The 25,876-nt window shown below is 45.6% G+C and overlaps 1 protein-coding gene across 3 annotated transcripts in view; it reads left to right on the top strand.

Annotated features, from left to right (window-relative positions):
- Positions 1-25,535, top strand: part of LOC145343741 (metallophosphoesterase MPPED2) — a 176,427-nt gene extending 150,892 nt beyond the window's left edge. For all 3 annotated transcript variants that reach the window (XM_080190009.1, XM_080190010.1, XM_080190011.1), the window contains exons 5-7: positions 10,738-10,853; positions 12,973-13,086; positions 23,806-25,535. In XM_080190009.1, coding sequence (XP_080046135.1) covers positions 10,738-10,853; positions 12,973-13,086; positions 23,806-23,924 — 349 coding nt within the window. In that variant the 3' untranslated portion in view covers positions 23,925-25,535. The remainder of the gene's footprint in view (positions 1-10,737; positions 10,854-12,972; positions 13,087-23,805) is intronic.
- Positions 25,536-25,876: the final 341 nt, after the last annotated feature.

The raw sequence follows: 25,876 nt of genomic DNA on the forward strand, positions 1-25,876 counted from the left end.
AGTCCATCGAGCCTGCACCGACAACAACCTCACCCAGGCCCTATCCCCTTGCAATCCTTACAGTGCAGAATGAGGCCATTTGGCCCATCGAATCTTTATCGACCACACCCCATCTAGGCCCTATCCCCATAACCCCACATATTTACCCTGCTAGGCCACTGACATTAAGGGGCAATTTAACATGGCCAATCAGCCTAACCTACACATCTTTAGATTGTGGGAGGAAACGTGCAGACACGGGGAGAATGTGCAAAATCCACATAGGCATGTAATTGAACCCGGGTTCCTCATGCTTTCAGGCAGCACTGCTCACCTTGGGGAGCCTTGGGGAAGATCACCAGAATCCCTGGGTAGCCATCAAATAATAGCCATGGCTCAGTGGATATTACTGTGACATCTGAGACCAGAAGGTTGTGGGTTCAAATCTCATCCAGACTTTTAAGCGCGAACGATCAGGGTTGACAATGGAGGGGCTATCTTTCAAATGAAATGTCAAAGTGAGCTTGTGCCTGTGCCCTCAGGTGGATGTGAAAGATGCTACAGCACCATTTGAAGAAGAGAGTGGGATTATCCATGGTGTCTTGACCACCATCACAAACAGTTTACAAGATCATTATCGCAGTACAGTTTGTGGGGGCTTACTGTACGTAAATTGGTTGTAAAGTGTTTTGGGATATGCAAGGCCAATCTCTGCCATTTCTTGAACAAATAAGCTGGAGCATTAAAAATAAAGTCTGAAGAAAACTCGTCTATTCCGCAATGTCGCTGACAGCAATGTTCTGAGAGATTGATTCCTGTAGGGTGGCACGGTGGCACAGCAGTTAGCACTGCTGCCTCACAACGCCAGGGACCCAGGTTCAATTCCAGCCTCGGTTGACTGTCAATGCACGTTCACCCCCGTGTCTGCGTGAGTTTCCTCCCACAGTCCAAAAGACGTGCTGGTTAGGTGCATTGGCCATGCTAAATTCTCCCTTGGTGCACCCGAACAGGCACCAGAGAGTGGCAACTAAGGCATTTTCACAGTAGCCTCATTGCAGTGTTAATGTAAGCCTTCTTGCACCAATGAGTTTAAAAAAAATAAATAGACTCCAGGAAATCCCGGTGGGTCTAGGGATCTCCTGAAACCCCAGTCAGAAATCTCCTCAAAAATATGAACAGGATTTTGGTGCCTTATCAGTGAGTAATTGGACATCTCTGGTAAATATTTAAATTCCCTTTGGGACAAGCTGACAAGTGTTTTCACACATTTGGGAATTAATTGTCCTAATCCTGAGAGACAACATCAGCTAAGCAAAGAAAGCCACAAATCTTTCAGCTTTCCTTTTTAACCCGCTGCCCAGTTGTTCCCCCTTTTGGACCTGCACAGTTGGGTCATGTGTTAGTTCACAGAGAAACATTATTATAAATGAGCTGCGATCGATTCAGCATAGCAGGGCGTGAGCAGAGCACACATTTAGTTGGGAATTGCATCAGTGCTTTGATTTAATATGTGTGAATATTCAATTACTTGCTGCGGTCATTAATATGCTATTCAATTACTTAAATCATTAATTGGGACAGCATTGGTCTTTGTCAGTTCCATCTAATGTAATTATAGATGCAAAGAGTGAAGGTATAGTTAAAGTGATTATGGTAAGGTTATTGAAGCATTGTGGAGGTGTGATTCCAATCTCTCTCACAATTTCATCCTGTATAATTAGTCAATCTCCTATTGAACTGTGTCATCTTCAAGTGAAACAAGATGAGAGGAGGATGATCAGAATGGGTGTGCAGGTGTAACTTCATCAGCATTTCAAGTTCAAACTTTTAGCCGTTAATTTATAGACTTAGAAAGAGGCCATTCGGCCCATCGAGACTGCACTGACCATAATCCCACCCAGGGCCTACACCTATATACATGTTACAGAGGAGATGTCAGGGGTAAGTTTTTCATTCAGAGGGTGGTGGGTGAGTGGAATCGGTTGCCGTCGGTGGTGGTAGAGGCGAGCTCCTTGGGGTCTTTTAGGAGACTTCTGGATGAGTACATGGGATTTAATGGGATTGAGAGTCATAGGTAGGCCTAGTAGGTATGGATATGATCAGCGCAACTTGTGGGCCGAAGGGCCTGTTTGTGCTGTGGTTTTCTATGTTCTACATCCCAACATATTTACCTACTAATCCCTCTAACCTATGCATCTCAGGACACTAAGGGCAATTTTAGCATGGCCAACCAACCTAATCCGCACATCTTTGAACTGTGGGAGGAAACCAGAGCACCTGGAGGAAACCCACACAGACACGAGGAGAATGTGCAAACTCCACATAGACAGTGACCCAAGCCGGGAATTGAACCCAGGTGCCTGGAGCTGTGAAGCAGCAGTGCTAACCACTGCACTACCGTGCTGCCCGAGTTTTATAGTTGAAACATAAAACTCCTGTGGCTGCATTAATAATAGGAGAGTAAATGTATTGTGTATATTTATTGTGCTGTGTTTACAGCCTTCCACCATGTAAGCATCCCAGGAACCCCTTTGTGAATATTGACATAGCATCATAAACCCCCAGCTTCTTCTTGGATTGACAACTTGGTTTGATCAAGTTTCTGACAGTTTCATCATATGATCTCTGACCCAAACAGCCACACCCAGTGAAACACTCAGTGACACGATGGTTAGCACTGCTGGCTCACAGCGCCAGGGAGGCGCTGGGTCACTGTCCCGGCTTTGATTCCCGGCTCGGGTCACTGTCTGTGTGGAGTCTACGTGTTCTTCCTGTGTCTATGTGGGTTTCCTCCAGGTGCTCCAGTCTTCTCCCACAGTCCAAAAGATGTGCTGGTTAGGTACATTGGCCATGCTAAATTCTCCTTCAGTGTATCTGGACAGATGCCAGAATGTGAACTAGGGGATTTTCACAGTAACTTCATTGCAGTGTTAATTACTGCAAGCCTACTTGTCACACTAGTAGATAAACTTAATAAACTTAAAATGCATAGCTGGCAAGACCAGGGTCTCACCACCATCTCTAAGTTCCTGTTTGAATACCCACCATTCTGACTTGCAACCATGTCCCTGGGTCAAATCCCTGGAACTCAATCCCTAACAGCGCTGTGAGTGTACCTACTGCCAGACGGACTCCAGCGGTTCTGGATGTTCAAGTGGGTCACCACCACTTTCCCAAGGGCAGGCAGGATGGGCAACAGATTACCATTGATACTCAGGTGCTTTGAATTTTCTTTTTCTAGGGGACTTTTACAGTAACTTCATTGCAGTGTTAACGTAAGCCTACTTGCAATAGTAATAAATAAACTTTATTTTTTTCCTCCAATCTCCAGTGCTTTCAGACTAATCAGCTGAAGTGTTAAAGAAAGCTCATTTTGCGCATAATGACACAAGAGAGATTGATTCCTGGAGACACCAGCCAGTCCTAGAGTCTTTGCAGACTCCTGAAACCTCGGTCAGAAATCTCCTCAAAATATTGACAGGATCCCGGTGATTTATCAATGGGTAATTGGGCATCTTCTGTAGATATTTAAATTCTCTTTGGGGACGAGCTGACAAGTTTCTTCACACATTCTGGAACTAATTGTCCTAATCCTGAGAGACAAAAAGCAAAGGAAACCAAAGCCTTCATTGCAGCAAATGTATAAATATCTTGTCCGTCTGGGCATTACAGTAAAAACGGCACCGCTTTATTTATTCACTGAAGGAAGAGCTGCCATTTCTATTAGAAATTTTCAAAAGATCCCAAAGTATTTGGCAGCCAGTTGAATCATTTGAGGATGTCGCCAAGGTTGTGATGTTGGTGAAGGGATAAATCTAAGGGAAGGACACCAGGAGGGAACTCCCCTGTTCCTATTTGAAACAGCAACTTTGCAATCTTTGGCCTTCATTTGAAAGAGTGGATGGGATTCGATTTAACATGTTATTGAAAGAAAGCACCTCTGACATTGCGCTGCGCACTCAGTATTACACTGGGAATCCTGGAGTGGGACTTGAAACCACAAACTTCAGGGGGGAGAGTGTTACCCTCCAACTGTCAACAGTAACACGTTATATATTAGCACACCGACCGTCACTGGAATAACAATGACTCTGAAGACATTGAACACCCTTTGAGGAACCTGCGTTGCTCCTTTGGTTTTATTCAAATTGTGCACATAACGTGACCCGGCGGTGACAGTGAGCACTCTCCCCGATCACTGCTGTAAAATATCAGGCCGGATTCTCCGGCCTCCCAGCCACGCACTTCCCACCAGCGGGAGTTGGCACGTTGCTTACTGGCAGCGGGGTTCTCTGGTCCCACCACTGTCAAGCCAGTAGCATGAATGTCCAGCCAAATTCCAGCCAAAGCCTTTTCGCTGCAAAGTCATTCCTGTAGTCTACATCCTTTTGAGTGAAACTTCATAGCTCAGGCTGTCCATCTGCATTCAGTGAATTAAAATTAAAATTAATTTTAATTCACTGAATGCTAAAATTAAATGGTAAAGCCTTAGCTGATTCATTTACATCGAGAGAAGGAACGGTTTCAAAACTTTCAGTGAAAGAAACATTTTGTTTTCCTTTTTTTCATCGTGTTGGTGGTTAAAATCATAGAATCCTACAGTGCAGAAGAAGGCCATTCGGCCCATCGAGTCAGCACCAGCCACAATCCCAACCAGACGCACTCTCTACAACCCCATGCATGGCTAGTCCCCCTGACACTAAGGGGCAATTTAGCATGGCCAATCCACCTAATCAACACATCTTTGGTGCGTGGGAGGAAACCCCCGTAGACATGAGGAGAACGTGCAGATTCCACACAGACCGTGACCCAAGCTGGGAATCAAATCCACGTCTCTGGCACTGTGAAGCAGCAGTGCCAACCACTGTGCCACCGTGCCCATGAAGCTGGAGGGGCTGAAATGAAGAGAATATATTTGTTCCAATATCCAGAAATGATGCTTAGTTTGTGAATAATCTAGTTCAGCGTAGATGGGGTGTCAAAGAATTTGGTCTTTCCATTTGCATCCTTGGTTTCAACCTCCTCCATGGCCTCACTATTCACAATCTTTGTAATCTCCTCAACAACCTTCTGAGATCTCTGTGCTCCTCTAACTCTGGCCTCTCGAGCATCCTCTGATTTCAATCACTCTACCATTCAGTTGCCTGGGCCCTGTGCTCTGGAATTCCCTGCCTCAGTCTCTCTCCTCTTGCCTCTAACATGTCCTTCAAACACCATCACCAGGCGTTTGATCATGTGGCCTACCATCTCCTTTGGTGGCTCAGTGGCACAATTTGTTTTTAATCACACCCTCGTGAGGTGCCTCGAGATTGTTTTAGTACATTAAAGGCACTGTATAAATACAAGTTGTTGTTGCTGTTGTGCCTGTTGGCTACAGCCAGTTGCAGGTGATCTGGGGCAGCATGGTGACACAGTGGGTTAGCACTGCTGCCTCACAGCGCCAGGGATCTGGGTTCGATTCCCGGCTCGGGTCACTGTCCGCGTGGAGTCTGCATGTTCTGTCCGTCTCTGCGTGGGTTTCCTCCGGGTGCTCCGGTTTCCCCCACAGTTCAAAGGTGCACGGGCTTGGTTAATTGGCCATAAAATAAATTGACCCTCATCTCAGGGGGATTAGCCGGATAAGTATGTGGAGTTACGGGAATAGGGCCTAGGTAGGATTGAGTTTGGTGCTGACTCGATGGGCTGAATGGCCTCCTTTTGCACTGTGGGGATTCTCTGAATCTTTGATGGGAGTGGATGCCAGCCCAGAAAGCTGGCTGCACGGGAACAATGAAAGGTGAACAGAGACGGTGGAGGAGTATAGCTGGGTTTCATCAGAGTATCAAATGCAACCACGTAATGATGTTTAAAAAGTGTGGGATTCCCTTCAAGGTACTAGCAAAATATTTTTTCCCCACCTGAACAGTAACGTTTGCTCCACAGTGCAAATGCAATTTCTCAGTTTCGAGAACACACGTTGCACTGGACAGTGAAAAACTACAGTTGCCGTGCACAGTGGAATATTACCTGTGTCAGGGTAACTAGATCACTCTTGTCCTACATCTCACTTTACGCAGTGCCAGCTTTTTCATCCAGTCTTTGAACTAATATTGGACATGCCGCACCACAATCCTTTTTGGGAAGTTTCTGTTATAAAACCTATCGGAAGCACAAAAGGACTCAGGAGTCCTAGTTCAGGATTCTCGTATGGTTAACTTGCAGACTGAGTTGGTACTAACGAAGGCAAATGCAATGTTAGCATTCATTTCAAGGATACAAAAGCAAGAATGTATTGCTGAGGCTTCATAAGGCTCTGGTCAGACCACATCTGGAGTATTGTGAGCAATTTTGGGCTCCATATGTAAGGAAGGATGTGCTGGCTCTGGAAAGGGTCCAGAGGAGGTTCACCAGAATGATCCCAGGAATGAAAAGCTTGACATATGAGGAGCGTTTGAAGACTTTGGGTCTGTACTGGGTGGAGTTTGGAAGAATGAGGGGGGAATCTCATTGAAACTTATAGAATACTGAAAGGCATGGATAGAGGGGAAGATGTTTCCATTAGTAGAAGAGACTAGGATTCGGGGGCACAGACTTAGAATAAAAGGATGACCCTTTGGAACCGAGATGAGGAGGAACTTCTTCAGCCAGAGGGTGGTGAATCTGTGGAATTCATTGCCACAGAAGGTTGTGGGGACCAGGTCATTGACTGTCTTTGAGACAGAGATAGATAGGTTCTTGATTGGTAAGGGGATCAAAGGAAAAGGCAGGAGAATGGGGTTGAGAAACTTATCAGCCATGATCGAATGGCGGAGCAGACTTGATGGGCCGAAGGGTCTAATTCTGCTCCTACATCTTATAGTATAAACTCTCAAAGTCCTTGGGGTTTTGCACTTTCATTGAACCACCCCTTAACCTTGGGAGAGATTTTCCGTATCTCCTGCCACATATTTTGTGGAGGCGATCTGCCATTGGCCAATCTTCTGGTTCCACCGCTGTCAATGGCGTTTTCCATTTTATCACCCCCCAACCTCCGCAGTCCAAGATAAAGGACGTCAGTTGTGGAGAGACCGGAGAAGTTGGAACTGTTCTCCTTAGAGTATCTCCTTAGAAGATTAAGTGGAGATTTGATCAAGGTGTTTGAATGGTTTTTGATGGAATAGATTGGAGAATCCGTTTCCAGAGTAACCAGTTGACAGGGATTTAAGGTAAATGGAAAGAGAACCAGAGGCGATATGAGTATTTTTTTCCCTTCAGCAAGTTCCTGTGATCTGGAATCTTTTGTGGCTTGGAGAAAGAGCAGGAGAGTGAGAATAATTACATCACTCTACCAAAGGGCCAGTATATTTCTGATGGGCTGAACTGCCTCCGCTTGTGCTTTGTAATTCTGTGATTTGAGGTATTTTGGTACTGCTGCATTGTCAAGCCGTAATTTTGGTATCTATTCTCTGATACTGTGGACCTTTCCTATATTAGCATTGAGTAATTATTCAGGATATTAGCGTTTCCTACATTCCAATCACTAACATCTCAGCGTCAAATCTTATTTCAACCCCTCCACTTCCTCCAAAATCAAGGCTTCATGTCCCACTCTTTTTTGCATTATCCCAACCGTTTTGTTTGTCTCCCCCAACCAGTATGACCAAATATTTGCGTGTACCTGCCTAAAGCCAGTGGAAATGCTTACCCTAGATACTTGAATGGTCACCACTCCAGGTGTTCACATCTGGGTTCATATCAAAGCATGCAACTGCCCATCAGCAGTGTCTGTGGACAGATGAGGGGCGCAAATACCTGACCCCACCTTACTGTCTCAAAGGAAAGACAGCACCTTCGCCAAGTGAGCCGATGGTGTGGAAACTGTTCGGAGATCTTATATGAGTTGTCATGCTATTTAGGAAAGTTGGGTGAAAGAGGTAGAGAAGGGCTGGGGGTGCGTGAAGTTGCTGGGACTGGGTTTCTGGGTGGAGCCGTGACTTCCTCGTGGAGTTTTGATGCAGACCAATTTTTAATTTTTTTTTATTCACTTGTGGGAATGGATATCGCTGGCTGGCCAGCATTCATTGCCCATCCCTAGTTGTCCTTGAGAAGATGATGAGCTGCCTTCTTGAAACACTGCAATCCATGTTCTGCGGGTTGACCCACAGTATCGTTAGGGAGGGAATTCCAGGAGTTCGACCCAACGATTGCAAAGAAACGGCGCTATCTTTCCATGTCAGTTGGTGAGTGGCTTAGAGGGGAACTTGCAGTGGTGGCGTCCCCATGTACTTGCTACCCTATCCCTTCTAGATGGAAGTGGTAATGGGTTTGGAAAGTGTTGTCTAAGGATCTTTGATGTATTGTTGCAGTACATCACGTAGGTAATACATAGCACTGCTACAAAGCGTCGGTGGTGGAGAGAATGGATGTTTGTAGATATGGTGCCAATCAAGTGGGCTGCTTTGTCCTGGATGGTGTCAAGCTTCTTGAGTATTGTTGGAGCTGCACCCATCTGGGCAAGTGGGGAGTGTTCCATCGCACTCTTGACTTGTGCCTTATAGATGGTGGACAGGCTTTGGGAAGTCAGGAGGTGAGTTACTGGCTGCAGTACGCCTAGCCTCTAACCTGCTCTTGCAGCCAATTTTGGAGATTATATAATAGAATGAGGGACTGTCACGGTGATTGGCTTTTGTAGATTGTTTTTGCTGCAATGTGATTACGAGGAACTCGTTTTGACAGAATGAGATTGCCAAGATAAATGCATTTGTCCTGTGATTCTCACTTAAAGGAAACACCTCAAAGCATTTAGCAGGCAGCAGCGTGGCGAAGGAATGTGGAGAGAATAGATCAAAGGAGCAGTCAGAGAGTGTTTCATATTTTAGCAAGCTTTTGAAGATAAGGAGGAAATCAGCAAGGCAAAATAACTTCTGGGAAAGAAGGTCAAGAGGAGAGAAAATTAGAAAACAGAACAGCACAAAAATTTAAACCAATAGGCAACATAAAAGGAAGATGCCAGCAACTTGGGGCAGATGGTATGCTGAAGGTTCTGTTTACCAGTGGTGTCAGCTGTGGCTCAGTGGGTAACACTCGCCAAGAGGTTATGGATTCAACTCCCACTGCAGAGATCTAGGCCAAATTCCCGTGGGGGGGTGTGGGGGGGGTGGGGTGGGGGGTGGGGGTGGTGCAAAACAAGAGCTGGAGCTGTTTCTGTTCCCCAAACTCACACTTGGTCACCAACCTAGAATTTTGCCTGGGTGCTACCTGTATTGGCATGGGGACCATGGCAACCAGAGGCCCTGTAGCCTCAGAGGAGCATCCGACTGCAGAATTAGGCAACCGAGAGGGCACCTTTCAGTCACTTTCTTAAAAAAAAACTTTGCTTAAAAAAAACTAAGAAATAGCTGGGTCACCATTTAAGGGAGGGGGATTTCTCCTCCCGTGTTTCTTTAGAAGGAACTCTTCAAAATGCAGCTAATAAAAGTACAACAAAACTTATTCCAATTTATAAATCAAAAAAAGGGTTTAATAAAGAATCATTAATCCAAACTTGGGGCCTTGCCCTGGGCCACTCCGAGCTCTCCCTCAAATCTACATAGTTCCTTATTTATCATGAATTAGCTGGTCAGCTGACTATTACATCACTCTGCAATTGGTTTACTGGGTCAGCTGACCCTTACATCTTGTTCCCATTGGTCACATTACGTCCAATCAATGTTGTTACCGAATACTTTCTAACATCCCGGGCAGCCTGTGGCTTCAATCCCCATCCAAGCAGACTGGGTGGGCCTAGAGGCCTACTTCGTGTGCTGGCCACCCAGCCTGTCACCCTGGTGACAGCCTATAGGCTGTTAAATGGAGCTGATTGCATCAGGAAGCTGGAAGCCAACAGGAAAATCCCTATCAGCGACCTTCATCCCTGCTTAACAGGGCAGATATGGAGCTCGATTGCCTGCCCACCTCTTGAGGACAGGTGATCTTTCCCATGCCTGGAATCCACGTTGATCAAAATTGCCAATGTCAGAGATTGAGAACACGGCTGAGTGATTTTCAGGCACCTTCTTTCATCCATTCCCGAAAACTCAGCTCACAATTGAAACTAAACCATGGTGCAGGGCTGAGGGAGTGCCACAGTGTTGGACACTTCTAGATAACATGCCCACCCAATGCTTCATATACATTCTCAGGCAGATGTAGAAGAACCCATAGCTTTATTTAAAAAAAATAGGAGAGTTCTCCCTGGAGTACTGACTAATGGGTAGCGTGGTGGCACAATGATTAGCTCTGCTGCCTCACAGCGCCAGGGACCTGGGTTCAATCCCTGGCTTGGGGCAGTGTCTGCACATTCTTCCCATCTCTGCATGGGTTTCCTCTGAGTGCTCTGGTTTCCTCCCACAGTCTTAAAGATGTGCTGGTTAGGTGCATTGGCCATACTAAATTCTCCCTCAGTGTACCCGAGCAGTGTCAGAGTGTGGTGACTAGGGGATTTTCACAGTAACTTCATTGCAGTGTAAATGTACTTGTGATGCTAACTCTGCCTCTGTGTCTCATCTTTTTGATCTGGCTAAGCTCTGTCTAGGTGAATAATGACTTTTGGGTTCAGTTGTACATTTTTATGAAGCAATATTCCTGCATGATGTCTGGACTTGTGCTAATATTTCATTTCTCAGTAGCTTTCAGTGATGGCTGAGGGTCCCAACTCAACCTTCACTGTGCGACATCCCTCAGTCACACCCCACTTACACGCTGGGTGGGGGAGTTACTCAAATACCTCACATTATTGCCATTGCTTGCTCTGTCTTGCAGGACACCATGGTTTAATGGCTGGGGCTTCAACCTGCCCAGAGGCCAGTCTTTGCTGGACAAATGGAATCTAATTCCGGAGGGTATCGATATTCTCATGACTCATGGGCCACCATTGGGTAAGTGGTGAAAGCTGCTTTTTGTTTTAATGATAAATCCGCATGTCGCTCAGTGGGGAAGCACTTTTGAACTGCCCCGCCCGCTGCAGGAATCGGAGCGGAACGTGGAAAGGTCCGTTGACCTCGAGCGGGAGTTTATGGTTTTGGGATGAGCAAGGTCATTAAATCCCACCCTAAGTCTCTCAGTCAGATTGTGCCCCGCAGTGGAGACTTGCAGGCATAATCCAGCTGTGACTCCCAGTGCAGTAAAGTGGGGGTGCTGCACTGTCTGAGGTGCTGACCTGTAATTGAGATGTTTAACTTGAGGTCCAGATGGTGTGAAAGATTCCGTGGCACTTTTTCGAAGCAAATTTCCCTGGTAATCCCTCAGTCAATATTACTTACACAGCAATGCGATGACGGTTATTTCATCTGTTTATCCGCCTAATGAATTACTTCTGAAGTGAAGTTAGGTCACTGATTGCAGCCAATTTGTGCACAGCGCGAAAATCACTGGCCGTGATCTTATCACCGTTCACGCCAGCAAGATTTTCCAGCCCCGCTGCAGAAAGCGGAGACTGGGCGCCAAATTCTCCCACCTTGCTGCCGGAGCGCAGCGTGAAAATCATGCCCCGTGAATCACATGACTAGTTCACTGATTTTAGGCATTGGTTGGGAAGTGAATGTTGCACTGCAAGATCCCACAAAAGGTAATGGAATAATGACCAGATAATCTGTGTTTTGTGCTGCTGATTGGGGGATAAAGTTTGGCCTAGACACTGAGGGGGATCTCCATTGCCTGTCTTTGAAACAGTGCCATAGGATGTTCTGTGAGAGCAGGCAGGGTTCCAGATGAGAAATAATGGTTCCAATACCACATCTCCTTCTACAGCGTCAGTCTGGATTATGGACTCAAATGGGACTTGAACCCACGACCTCCTGATTTAGAATCAACTGTGTGTTACCAACTGAGCCAAGACTGACACCTCTGCTGTGTGAAACTGGGATTGCCCTCTTTGTGAAAACCTTCATCTTGTTTCCATATTTAGCAATGAAATGACACACCCATAGAAATCACACAATTGGAAGTACATGTTGACATCATCTGCTGATAAAACACTCATTTTTCAATTAAAAAGGAAGACCTCTTAGATGGGACTTTAAATTTCTCTTGCCAGCTCCTTCTAATAGAAACGTTGGGGACATGTCTGTTAGATTGTTCTACTCGTCCTGTAAAGTGAGATACAAAAAGGAGAAATAAAACTAGTCATTTTGAACACTGAAAAAAACTACCCAGCAGAAAAGACCATTCTGTCCTTTTGCTTAAAGAGAGCTCCTAACTCCATGGTAACATTCCCATATCTGAGTCAGATGATGGCATGTTTCAAGCTGCATTCCGGAAAGTTCTGCTGCATAGAGACTGCCACTTCAGCTCTGAATTCTGGATTGACGTCCGGTGGAACATTGGTGTCTGGCGGGTAACTCCTGCCCCCACTGAATAGATTATGTCACCCTCTACATAGGATGACACTAAGGGCAAGTTCGCATAGCCAGTCAACCTAACATGCACATCTTAGAGTGTGTGGGAGGAAACCAGAGCACCCAGAGGAAACCCATGCAGAGACAGGGAGAATGTGCAAACTCCACACAGACAGTCACCCAAACCGGAATTGAACCTGGGTCCCAGGCGCTGCGAGGCAACAGTGCTAACTAATTGTGCTGTCAACAAGGTGTTATATTCGTCAACGTGGTGCCAGTGCATTGCACATTGCAGTCCATCACACTGTTAATCGGCCTGTGGATCCCAACACTTCTGTTCTCTGAGGGAAGATATGAAAACAGCAAAAACTTCTGATTGTTGAGAATTTGCTGAAAGCAATGATACTTTTTGGACTTAACAGCTTGGCACGATGTTAACAGATGCATAAAGCAGTGTGTGCAAGGATCCTTTCCTTTAGGGAAAAAATGTGTACCCTCTAACATGAGAGATCCCGTTAGTTTCTGCCAACCAGGCTTTTAATTAAAGAGCACATTTCCAGTATAAATAACAGGTCAGCACAGTGTGACTCCATTATTAATTCAGTGGTGCCATTGGAAAGGAATCCTGTTCTGTGGTAAATATTTCCATTTTTGGTTTCAGGTTTTCGAGACTGGGTTCCCAAAGAGTTGCAGAGAGTTGGCTGCGTCGAGCTCTTAAACACAGTGCAGAGGCGAGTACGGCCAAAACTACACGTCTTTGGAGGAATTCACGAGGGTGGGTGACTCTTCTTATTCCCAAATTGCATTTTTATGGTTCTTAGGATGTGACAAGACCATAGTTAGTGCCCATCCCCCAAGAGGGTGGTAAGCCAGCATTTGTTTCATAGAATCTGTAGAAAAGGCCATTTAGCCCATCAAGTCTGCACTGATTGCAGATACTCTGATAGAGTATCTTACCCAGGTCCTCTTCCCCATCCTATCCCCCCGAACCCCATACATTTCCCAAGGCTAATCCATCTAGCCTACACATTTTAGGACACCAGGGGGCAATTTAACATGGCCAAGCTAATGGCCACCTCTTTGGACTTTGGGAGGAAACTGGAGCACCCGGAGGAAATCCATGCAGATACGGGGAGAACTTGCAAACTCCACACGGGTACTCGTTGGTCACAGGTATAGTGCCAGAGGATTGGAGGATAGCGAATGTTGTCCCATTGTTTAAGAAGGGGAACAGAGACTTCCCCGGGAATTATAGACCGGTGAGTCTTACTTCTGTTGTGGGCAAAGTTTTCGAAAAAATTATTAGGGATAGGATTTATAGTTATTTAGAGAGTAATGAATTGATTGGGGATAGTCAGCACGGTTTTGTGAAGGGTAGGTCATGCCTTACTAATCTTATTGAGTTTTTTGAGAAAGTGCCCAAAGAAGTGGATGGGGGTAAGGCAGTTGACGTGGTATATATGGACTTTAGTAAGGCGTTTGTTAAGGTTCACCATGGAATGCTTCTGCAGAAAATGCAGATGTATGGGATTGGGGGTGATTTAGTTAATTGGATCAGGAATTGGCTAGCAGATAGGAGACAGAGGGTGGTGGTTGATGGAAAGTATTCGTCATGGAGTTCGGTTACAAGTGGTGTGCCTCAGGAATCTGTTTTGGGGCCACTGCTGTTTGTAATTTTTATAAATGATCTGGATGAGGGTATGGTTGGGTGGATCAGTAAATTTGCTGATGACACGAAAGTCGGAGGAGTGGTAGATAGTGAAGAGGGGTGTCATAATTTACAGAGAGACTTGGACAAGTTGCAGAGCTGGGCCGAGAGGTGGCAGATGGAGTTTAATGCGGAAAAGTGTGAGGTAATTCACTTTGGCGGGAATAACAGATGTGTAGAGTATAGGGCTAACGGTAGGACTCTGAATAGTGTTGATGAACAGAGGGATCTAGGTGTATGGGTACATAGATCCCTGAAAGTTGGGAATCAAGTAGATAAGGTTGTTAGGAAGGCATACGGTGTCTTGGCGTTTATTGGTAGGGGGATTGAATTTAGGAGCCGCAACGTCATGTTGCAACTGTACAAAACTCTGGTGCGTCCGCACTTGGAGTATTGTGTGCAGTTCTGGTCCCCACATTATAGGAAGGATGTGGAGGCATTGGAGAGGGTGCAGAGGAGGTTTACCAGGATGTTGCCCGGTATGGAGGGAAGGTCCTATGAGGAGAGACTGAGGGATTTGGGGTTGTTTTTGTTAGAACGAAGGCGGCTAAGAAGGGACCTTATTGAAACATATAAGATGATGAGAGGTTTCGATAGGGTGGACAGTGATAGCCTTTTTCCTCGGATGGAGAAAGCTAGCACGATGGGGCATAGCTTTAAATTAAGGGGTGGTAGTTATAGGATGGATGTCAGAGGTAGGTTCTTTACCCAGAGGGTGGTGAGGGATTGGAATGCCCTGCCTGATGCAGTTGTAGATGCGCATAGTTTGGGGGCGTTTAAGAGATCCGTGGATAGGTTTATGGATGGAAAGGGATTGATTTAGGTTAGAGGGTCATTGCTGTTTTAATTGGTCGGCACAACATCGTGGGCCGAAGGGCCTGTTCTGCGCTGTAATGTTCTATGTTCACCCAAGGCCAGAATTGAACCTGTGTCCCTGGAACTGTAAGACAGCAGTGCTAACCACAGTGCCACAAGGCCACCCATCGTTTTTATAGTGTCTCCTTTTTTTACCAGACCCATTTGTAGTTCATGGTTAATTAAGGCAAGGAATTGGTGTCGACAGATCGGAGCAGCCAGATTGTTTGCCTTACGCGTACGTGTTAGTGAGAGCTATGATTCAGTGGGGAGCACTCTCACCTCTGAGTTGAAGGGATGAGTATTGAATTCCCGCTGCTGATAATCTAGGCTGGCAGTTCTAGCGTGGCACTGAAGGAGCGCTGCACCATCAGTAAATATCATCCTTTGAGTGGGACACTATATTGAGGTGAGGTCAGACGTGACATTGTTTGGAAAAAGATCCGAGGAGTTCTTCCCAATGCCCTGGCCAATATTTATCCTTCACTCCGTATCCTTAAAACAATTTTTCTGGTCATTGTGGCTTTACAGTCGATGAGATCTTGTTGTGTGTCATTGTTTTTCCTATAAAGCACTCCAAGAGTACCTCACTTGTTGTAAAGTGCTTTAAGACATTCTTAGGTCATGAGAGTCACTCTGTAAATGCAGGTCTTTTTCTCTTGTTGGGATTTTTATAACCAGTTTGTATATAAGTAAAATTTTAAAGTTTCTTTATTAATAAGTTTAAAAAATAAAATAAATTTCTTTATTAGTGTCACAAGTAGGCTTACATTAATACTGCAATGAAGTTACTGTGAAAATCCTCTAGTTGCCACATTTCAGCGCCTGTTCAGGTACACTGAGGGAGAATTTAGCATGGCCAATGCAATTAAACAGCACGCCTTCCAAACTGTGGGAGCACCTGGAGGAAACCCATGCAGACACGAAGAGAATGTGCAAACTCCACACAGACAGTGATCCAAGCTGGGAATCGAACCCGGGTCCCTGGAATTGTGAGACACCTGTTTATTAGTGTCACAACAGGCTTACATTAACACCACAATGAAGTTATTGTGAAAGTCCCCTAGTGGCCACACTCCTGCGTCTGTTCGGGTACGCTGAGGGAGAATTTGGCATGGCCAGTACACCTAACCAGCACGTCTTGCGAAGAAACCGGAGCACCTGGAGGAAACCCGTGCAGACACTGGGAGAATGTGCAGTCTCTGCACTGACAGTGACGCAAGCCAGAATTGAACCCGGGTCACTGGCGCTGTGAGGCAACAGTATGAAACACCGTGCCACTCAAGTATAAGATTACGAGGAGTATGGACAGGGTGAGTGGGGAGTAGCTGTTCCCCTTGATTGAAGGGTCGGTCACGATGGGGTGTAGTTTTGGGTGAGGGGCAAGAGATTCAAAGTGGATTTGAGAAAAGAAAACTTTTTCACTCAGAGGGTGCTGGGAATCTGGAATGCATTGCCTGGGAAGGGAGTCAAGGCTGGAAACCTTTAAAAAATATTTGGATGAGCTCTTGAAATATTGTAATCTTCAGGGGTACGGGACAAGTGCAAGAAAATGGGATTGGTGCACCTTCAGTGACAGATATTGTCAGTGCAGAGTTAATGGGCTGAAGGGCCTACTCTGCACTGTATGGCTATGACTCTAGCTTTCCTTTTTCTGATGTGTGCCCACAAGATACCAGCTTCGCAGCTTTCCGCAGTGGCATTTGAGTTCACAGCCGCTAGATTACTGACTCATTACTATGACAACCGTACAAAAACGACAACAGGGCTAGTGGACTCTATTTGACACTTGAACCCTTACCCAGTAATATTAAAAAAAAAAGAAAGCTTCCGTTTCTATGGTGCCTTTCAGAGGCTTAGGATGTAAAGTGCTTCAGAGCCAGTTAACATGTTATTTGTAGTAATCTGTAGGAACAGAAGTAGGCCATTCAGCCCATCAGGTCTGCTCCATCTCACAATCAGATCGTGACTGATCTGATGTGATAATCCCCAACTCCACTTTCTTTCCTTATCCCCATAACCCATGGTTCCCTTACTGATTAAAACTCTCTCTATCTCAGCTTTGGATAGACTTAATGACCCAGCCTCCGCAGCTCTCTGTGGTTAAAAAATCTGCAGATTGACTACCCGCTGAGGGAAGGAATTCCTCCTCATCACCAGGTTAAATGGGCCAGCCAGTCACAAGAAACACAGCAATGCGGGAAACACAGCTGCCAATTTGCACACAGCAAGAGGCCACAAACTGCAATGCGATAGAAGCAAGGTAATCTTAGTTGAGGGATACATATTCCCCAGTGACACCGGAGAGAACCCTCCCCTCAGTATTTTTCAGGAATGGTGACCATGAAATCTTTTAGAATCCATCTGAGAGGGCTGGTGGGGCCTTGGTTCCACGTTTCACCTAATGAACGGCTCCCCACACGGGGTTTGGAATAGTAAATCACAGATAAAACTGTGTGCTTTTTTTTTAGGGAAAAGAACAGAATTCAACTGGCAGGTTTATTCTTGTTGACATTTACTCAGGTGAAAGGCCAAGTTGAGAATGAGGTGGTGAGGGGTGCCATTGGATGTAGATTTTGAAAATCTATGGGAGGAATTTTCCAGTCACGCTTGCCTCGAAACCGACAAATAACCACAGTGCCACCCAACTATAAGATTATGAGGGGTAGGGACAGTTTGAGTAGAGAGCAACTGTTCCGCTTGGTTGAGGGGTCGGTCATGAGGGGTTATAGTTTTCGTGAGGAAAAGGGCTGGATTTGAAGCCCAGAAAAGAAGAATGGGACGTCGCAGTGGTGGCGGGATGTGTAACTATGGTGTTCGCCCTTGTCCAGCCATTTTGTGGGCCAGGCCCAAGGCCTAAGGTAACCAGGAAACTTGCTGATCGGGGTATATGGAAAATTGAGCGGTCCAGCTGACTGCCTGGGTTTGATAAAACGTACACTAAAACCAGATTCCCTACCTGCTTTTAGTGTGGTCTGCAAATATGGGAATCTGGAAATGTGGGAATATGTCTGCAAATATGGGAATTTAGCATGGCCAATGCACCCAACCAACACATCTTTTGGACTGTGGGAGGAAACCGGAGCAGCTGGCAGAAATCCACTTGGAGAGCCGGTGCAGACGCAATTGGCCAAATATTAGGGATGGGCAATAAATGCTGGCCAGCCAGCGATGCCAGTGTCCCATGAATGAATTTTAAGAAATTAGGACTGGAATACTCTTTCACAAACTTTAATCTCCATGTCTTCCAAGAATTCATTTAAGGAAATTCTGTTGAATGGTATAAATTAAGATGACCATGGATTGCACCCATTATGTACCTGCTGTGAGAAATCCCAGATGGAAAAGCTGGAAGGGGAACCTTACAAAGTGCCAAGTAGCAATTACCATTGCTGAAAATTAACAACAACAACTTGCATTTTATAGTATCTTTAGCACAGGAAAGTATCCTGAGGAGCTTCACTGGAGCACCTTCAGACAAAAAGAATCTGACCATTGAGTCCAAAATGGAGGTGCTGTGACAGGTGACCAAAGAGGTCAGTTTTAGTCAGGGATGGAGAGGGGTGAGAGATGGAGAGGTTCAGGGAAGTAATTCCAGAGCTTGGGGTCCAGGCAGCTGAGGTTACGGCTGCCAATGGCGGAGAGAAGTCAATGGGGCGATGGACAAGAGGCCAGTGTTGCAGGAGTGCAGAGTTAATAATTAATCAAAGTTAATATTTAAAGTAGAATTCAAAGTTGTGCTCGGAGTGGCAAACCTGCCACAGTGGACTGAACTGTTGGCTGATTTTTGTCAAAATTAATTTGTAAACACAATGCAATCGACTCTGTCACAGGGTAATTGTTTAATGTCAATTGGAATGTTTTCTCAAATTGCTGTGATGGTGACTCGAATTCTAGTCAGTCTTTTTGTGACGGAGTGCTTTTACATTCCACGCTAGAGACATGGGAAGTGCTGAGGAATCACTTTGTCCTGAAACAAATGACTGTAGGCAGCTAATCGTTTGATGTCATCTTCGTGGTGAGGTTCATTTGCATTTCCAATCATACACAAACACACACACACATAGAAATGCATGCGCCCACACATGTGCACACAGATATGCGCGCACAGAGACACATATGCATGCACACACAGATACACATGCACATACAAGCGCACACAGACACATACACATGCATACACACAAGCACACCACATGCACATGCATACACACCCACGCACATACACACACACATACGTGCACACACAGACACATGGACACACATACATATGAACATATGCACACATACATGCATGCAAATACACACACACAGGTGCACACACACATGCACATACACTCACACGCAGACAAATATATATTTGGTAGCAATTCCTGTTATGGAGATTAGTTCTTAAAATGTCAAACCCTTTCACATAGGGACATACTGAAGGATCTAACTGCCTGGCAGATTCAGCCAGCAGCTCCAGGGACCAGCAGCCAGCTGATGTGCGAGCTCCTTCTCAGGCATCACTTGTGCAGCATCTGATATTTAAGGTTTGAGGAAAAAATGCCAAGCTGGAAACCTCCAATTTCTCAAATGTTCATGGAGAAGGCAAGCTGCTGTGTTCCCAGGGCTGTATACCTAGCCTGCTGTAAAGGAATAGAATTGACTATTCACCTTCAACCATGAATTGACCAAAGGCAGCCATTGATCCAGCACTAAATACATTTACCTGATCACTGCTCTTCACAGATAATGTCTAACCTCATCATACCTACATAGGAACAGGAGGAGGCTATTCAGCCCTCAAAGCTGTTCGACCATCTCACTCTTCTAAGCTCCAGTGAATCTCATAAAAACTTATAAAATCCTAACGGGGATACACAGGGCAGATTCAGAAAGAATGTTCCCAATGGTGGGGAAGTCCAGAACTAGGAGTCATTGTTTGAGGATAAGCGGTAAACCTTTTAGAACTGAGGTGAGGAGAAATTTCTTCACCCAGAGGGTGGTGAATGTGTGGAATTCATTACCACAGAAAGGAGTTGAGGCCAAAAAGATGTCCGATTTCTAGAAGGAATTAGATATAACACTTGGGACTAAAGGGATCAAGGAATATGGGGAGGAAGAAGGGATCAGGATATTGAATTTGATGATCAGCCATGATCAAAATGAATGGTGGAGCAGGCTCAAAGGGCCAAATGGCCTACTCCTGCTTCTAGTTTCTATGTTTCTATATCCATAAGTTTAAAAAGCATTACTAATGCTGTTGTACATTGACAATTGTTCTGGCAACATCTCAATTTTTTAAAATTCTTACTCTTGTTTCCAGACCAGGATCTTGCACACTCCAGACCTGCCAACTCCACAAGATCTCTGCATTCCAATTTTGTCCTCCTGAGTCTCCCCAATTTTAATTGCTTCACCATTGACACCCATACATTCAGCTGCCTGGCTCCAAAGAAGTGGCAATTCCTCCTTGTATCTCACTGACCCTCCATCACTCCTTCTTTAAGAGCGTCCCTTTTGAAAATGTATTTGTTTGTGAGATATGGGTGTCACTGCCTAGGCTAGCATTGACAGCCCATCTCTCATTGCCTTTGAAAAGGTGCTGTTGAATTGCCTCCATAAACCTCTTATCCCCACATTCCTATTTTCAGACGCTTCTTAAAATCGATCTCTCTGACCAAGCTTTAGGCTACCTATCCAAATAGCTTCTTATGTGGCTCGGTGTCAGATAACGTTTCAGATGTTTGACAACATTAAAAGCGCTATATAAATACAAGTTGTTGTTGTACAGGGCTCCGCTTGTATGGAACTTTAACAGTGGCAGAAACTGACTTAAAATTGAGTTGGGCCGTCTTGTTGAAGTTGTACAAGACATTGGTAAGGCCACACTTGGAATACTGTGTGCAGTTCTGGTCACCCTATTATAGAAAGGATGTTATTAAACTAGAAAGAGTGCAGAAGAGATTTATTAGGATGCTACCAGGACTTGATGGTTTGAGCTATAAGGAGAGGCTGGATAGACTGGGACTTTTTTCTCAGGAGCGTAGGAGGCTTTGGGGTGATCTTATAGAAGTCTGTAAAATAATGAGGGGCACAGATCAGCTAGAAAGTCGAAAGGTAGGGGAGTCAAAAACCAGAGGACAAAGGTTTACGGTGAGAGGGGAGAGATACAAAAGTGTCCAGAGAGGCAATTTTTTTCACACAGAGGGTGATGAGCGTCTGGAACAAGCTGCCAGAGGTAGTAGTAGAGGTGGGTACAATTTTATTTTTTAAAAAGCATTTAGACAGTTACATGGGTAAGATGGGTATAGAGGGATATGGGCCAAATGCGGACAATTGGGATTAGCTTAGGGATTTGAAAGAAAGGACAGCATGGACAAGTTGGACCGAAGGGCCTGTTTCCATGCTGTAATCCTCTATGACTCTAAAATGAAGTGGCTCCTCATGTAAAAGAGTGATTGGGGGGGTTATTGTACAAAGGCAACCACAGACTGCTCGCCAAGTCATTTCCAGACTAAAATCTGTTGACGTGCTGTGTCTAATGAATCAGTGGACAAGCAGAATTAATGACTATAGCCTCATATATTGAGGTAGCTTCTCACATGGGATTTATCGGGGGGGAGCGGGTGTCCCTTGGGAAGTGCCAACTTGATAGTGCCAGCCTGGCACCCTGGCCATGTTCACTGGGCACTGGGCAGTGCCTATTCCCACTGGAGAGGCCAGCAGCATAGGGGGGGGAGGGACCTGATAAGGGGACCAAAACTGTTGCAGTAAGCAAAGCCTTTGATTCAGGCTTGGCATACTTTTCCTAGCTTTCAGATCCGGTGTGCGCCAATTGGCCCTGTTTCCCGACAAACTAATAATGATCAGAGTTCACCCAGCCCATTGCGTTGCTGGCCTGGAGAGGTCCAGGAGGCCAGCAATTAGAGGGTGTGGGGGTCGGAAGGTCAGCAATGGGGGGTCGCGGGGCTGGCCAGCAATCAGGCTGGTCAGAAAGTGGGGAGGCAATGCGGTCCACTGCACATGGGTTGATCCCAGCTCTGACAGATCGGCGCATGCACAGTGGCCCGTTCAGTGCTATGCTGTTGGCCTCTCCAGTGGGAATAGGCCCTGTCCACAGATTTCCAGAACGAATCACGCTGAGGCACTCTGTGATGCACAGTGTGTCTGAGATTCATTCTGGAAATCACGCTGAAGAAACCAGCAGGATTTTCTCTCAGTTTCCCACACACTGGAAACTTAGAATGTTGTTGGGAGAATCCTGGTCCACATCTCAAAGCTGTTGGTTGTGGAACACTGAGTCCCTAAGGATACCTTGAGAAGCAAGATAAATGTAACTTCTCTTTAGGTGATAATCAGGGACTGATGACTTACAATGGATGAAGTCATTCATTAATTATTATAGCACCTTTCATAACATATTGTGTAAGTAGGAAGAGAGACAATTCAAGATTAGTCTTGCAATACATCTATGGATTTGTTGCTTAAGGGCATGACTTTACAGCAATTCTATAAAGTTTTAATCATACCCTTCCTTTAGGTATTTGGGAAAATGGGAAGCTCCTAAAAAATACCCTTCTTCATCCCCAGGAAGATAAAATTAAAGATTAAAACTAATCAGTTGAAGTTCAATAGACAGAGTTTCCATATTGAGGCCTTCAATGAAACAACCCATTGCAAACATTGCTTTGTTTGATTAATCTCAAACACTTTGAAGAATTACTTTGTTTTTACACAACGGCTGGAATTTTACCACCTCTCCTGCCCCGGATTTTAAGGAGTGTCTTAAAGAAGGACAAAGAGGTAGATATGGCTGGAGAGGAATTTCAGAGCTTAAGACCCAGGCAGCTGAAGGCACTGCTGCCGATGGAGGAACGATACACATGATGCCCAGTTGGAGCAAATTCGCTGCCACCTACACCACCCACTAGCAATCCATGTGCCATCATGCCTCGCATCTGCATGTGACACCTCCCAACCTGCAGCACCCTTCCCCAGAAAACTCCAGAAAAGTTCAAGGTCTCAAATTCTTCATTGTTTTTGGGGGGGGCAGACTGGTTAGCACTGTTGCCTCAGGGTCCTGCCTTTGATTCCCATTCTTGGGTGACTGTGTGGAGTTTGCACGTTCTCCCTCTGTCTCTGCGTGGGTTTCCTCCGCATGCTCTGGTTTCCTCCCACAGTCCAAAGATGTGCAGATTAGGTGGATTGACCATATTAAATTGGCCCTTAGTGTCAGGGGCATCAGCTAGGTTAAATGCATGGGGGTTATGGGGATAGGACCTGAGTGGAATTGTGGTTGGTGCAGACTCGATGGGCCAAATGGCCTCCTTCTGCACTGTTGGATTCTACGAGAGCTCTGGAGAAACCTCTTTACTGAGGGAGTGGAGAGCATCCTGGGATGAGTAGGTTAGGAGGATTAGCGAGATAAATTATGGGGATGGGGGAGGGCATTATGTGTGGGGGGGGGCGTGGGGACTTGGGTAAGATGTTCTGTTGGAGAGTGAGTGCAGACTCGATGGGTCGAATGGCCACCTCCTTTACTGTAGAGATGTGAGGGAAAACTCTTTTTTTAACCCAGAGGATGTTGATGGTCTGAAATGCGCTACCTGGGGAGGAGGGGGGTGGTAGAGGCCAGTTGCCTCACATCCTTTATAAAGCATCTGGATGAACATTGGCACATTATAATATTCAAGGCTATGGGCCAAGTGCTGGCAGATGGGATTAGATGGGAGTTCAGGTGTTTCTAATGTGTTGGTGCGGTCTGATGGGCCGAAGGGCCTCTTCAGCGCTGTATGATTCTATGACTTCACTCGGGGGAGGTGAGTGTGAAGTGGTTTGGAGAGGGCTGGAGGTGCTGCTGCCCCTGTGGTACGGAGCACAGGATAATGATTTGGGGTGTGCCTTCATGGAGCTAATGCCAATGTGACCCTTTCTCCGACACAGGTTATGGGATTATGACAGACGGCTACACCACATATATAAACGCCTCCACTTGTACAGTCAGCTTCCAGCCAATTAATCCGCCAATTATCTTTGACCTTCCGAACCCTCAAGGCTCCTGAGAATTGCTCCTTGCACCAAGATGGAGGTTCTATAAACTGCCATGTCTTTTTCTAATGGAAAGTGTGACTTTAAAAGAAAAAAAATAATAATTCTGTTAAATGTTTTCTCTTGTATGACCTGGTTTTTTTTTTGTAAAAATGCTGGTACAAATCGTAGCGATTGTGCTGTTAATACAGATTGGTTCTCATAAGATTAATGAAGCTTTGTGACTTTGTGAGAGCTCAACTTATGAAATTCTGTTTGCATCTGCTGGTTAAACTGTTAAAAGAAATAATCGCAGTCATTAAGTGTCAGCTTTGGGTTTCAACTGAGTTCGGATTTCTGGGCGTTGGAAGTTTCTGAGGAGGCCAACTTAACTAACACGGGCCTTGAAGTGAAGGTGGATGATTATAACCAAACAAATTCCTTCTGAAATTCCTCCCCTCGCTCTCCCCTCCCTCTCACCATACCTCGACAACACCCCGCTGTTCTGTACCCTTTTAGAAAAGTTACCAACCAATTTTAAGTCAGTGTCTCAAGGCTAGTGCTGAGGTAGTGGATGAAGTATCTCCTCAGAGGCCGGTGTACCTTCACCAGATTCCCTTCATTTACAGACTTTTCCTGTGATTCTGTGAAACATCTCCACTCCTAAGAGTGCTTCTGCTACAAAGTCAGAATCCGGAGTGTGGGTGGACCTGACACTCCTGATTATATGCACGGGGTGAGACTCCCTGATTGGGCAGGCAATCGTTACCTCAGTCAGAGAGCTCCTACTCCCAAGAGGTCCACCTCATGGGCCTCGCTGAGGTTGTTACAGCGGAGAAAGGCATTTTAGACGGATCAATCCTGGCTTAGGTATTCCTACTTTGGGATCATCCACCACTTCATGCCAGCATTTTCTCTCGGCCCTGAGTCAAACCTTTCAATCTTCTGCTCCCCGTGTTTCAATTCTAAAAGTAAGAAAGCCCATAATCTAAACACTTTAATGAAGATAAAGGTGTCCATTTATTGTATGAGCTTTTTTGTGCAAAGTGTTTGCTTCTGAGTTGCGGCCTTCTTTGAGATTCCTGGCTAAAAGTTTGACCAGTTACTGTGATTATCCCAAAATAATATTTACCCGGGGAACAGACCAGAAGCCTGTCACTGTTTAATTTGCTGAATTGAAGGCAGTCGATGGCCCGGTGAAGCTGAGTGTCGGCGGCCTGGTGATTAGGCCACTGGATTCACTGCCAGGTGAGTTCTTGGTCCTTGAAGAGCCTCCTGTCTGGTTTCTGAACTCGGGCAAGGCAATTCCTAGTGAGAAAGGGGTCAGAAAAATCAGAGGGTGGATCATGCCCCGTGTTCCTGGATGCAAGCTTGAAATATTTGTAGTTGGGAATGAGATGAGGGGAAAGTGAGTGGGGGCAGAGGGACGTTCTGAGGGAGAGTTCAATTACCTCAGAGAATGCGGAAAATATTATTTACTTAGGCCCATCAAATCTGTCCCCGTCCAGATAATGGTAAACCGTGATCATTATTCACCCATAATCCCTGTTGTCTTCTGATTCGGCACTTCCACAAAAAATTATTTGACTAACCTGGCAATAATCCGCAATTAATCCATTAACAGCATGAATCTCTTCCGCACCCTATTCAGGTGCCAATCTATCGCTCCTTTATTTTTTTTAAACAATCCGCACGAAATACAGTTCAACCTCATCATCAAGGGCGCAGTGTCCCTTTATGGAGATGACGTCACTTTCTCTGCCAGGCCTCAGGCTTTTTGTTCCCTGGCTAGTTTCAATCTTAATGTCTTAGGGCTGCTTTCCGTAGTGGGGGGGGGGCTCACTTTGAATGGGGCCTCAATGACCCAGCAGCTAATAATATTGGGTGATCACAAGCCCTGTGACAAACCCAGGAAGTCAAACCTCAGCTTTGAATGGCCAGAGACTTATTTTGTGAACCGGTGAACTGATTTCTTGCGGCCCATCTT

Source organism: Carcharhinus amblyrhynchos, chromosome 6 (assembly GCF_965287045.1).
Source record: "Carcharhinus amblyrhynchos chromosome 6, sCarAmb.v2.hapA, whole genome shotgun sequence".
Classification (NCBI taxonomy): domain Eukaryota; kingdom Metazoa; phylum Chordata; class Chondrichthyes; order Carcharhiniformes; family Carcharhinidae; genus Carcharhinus; species Carcharhinus amblyrhynchos.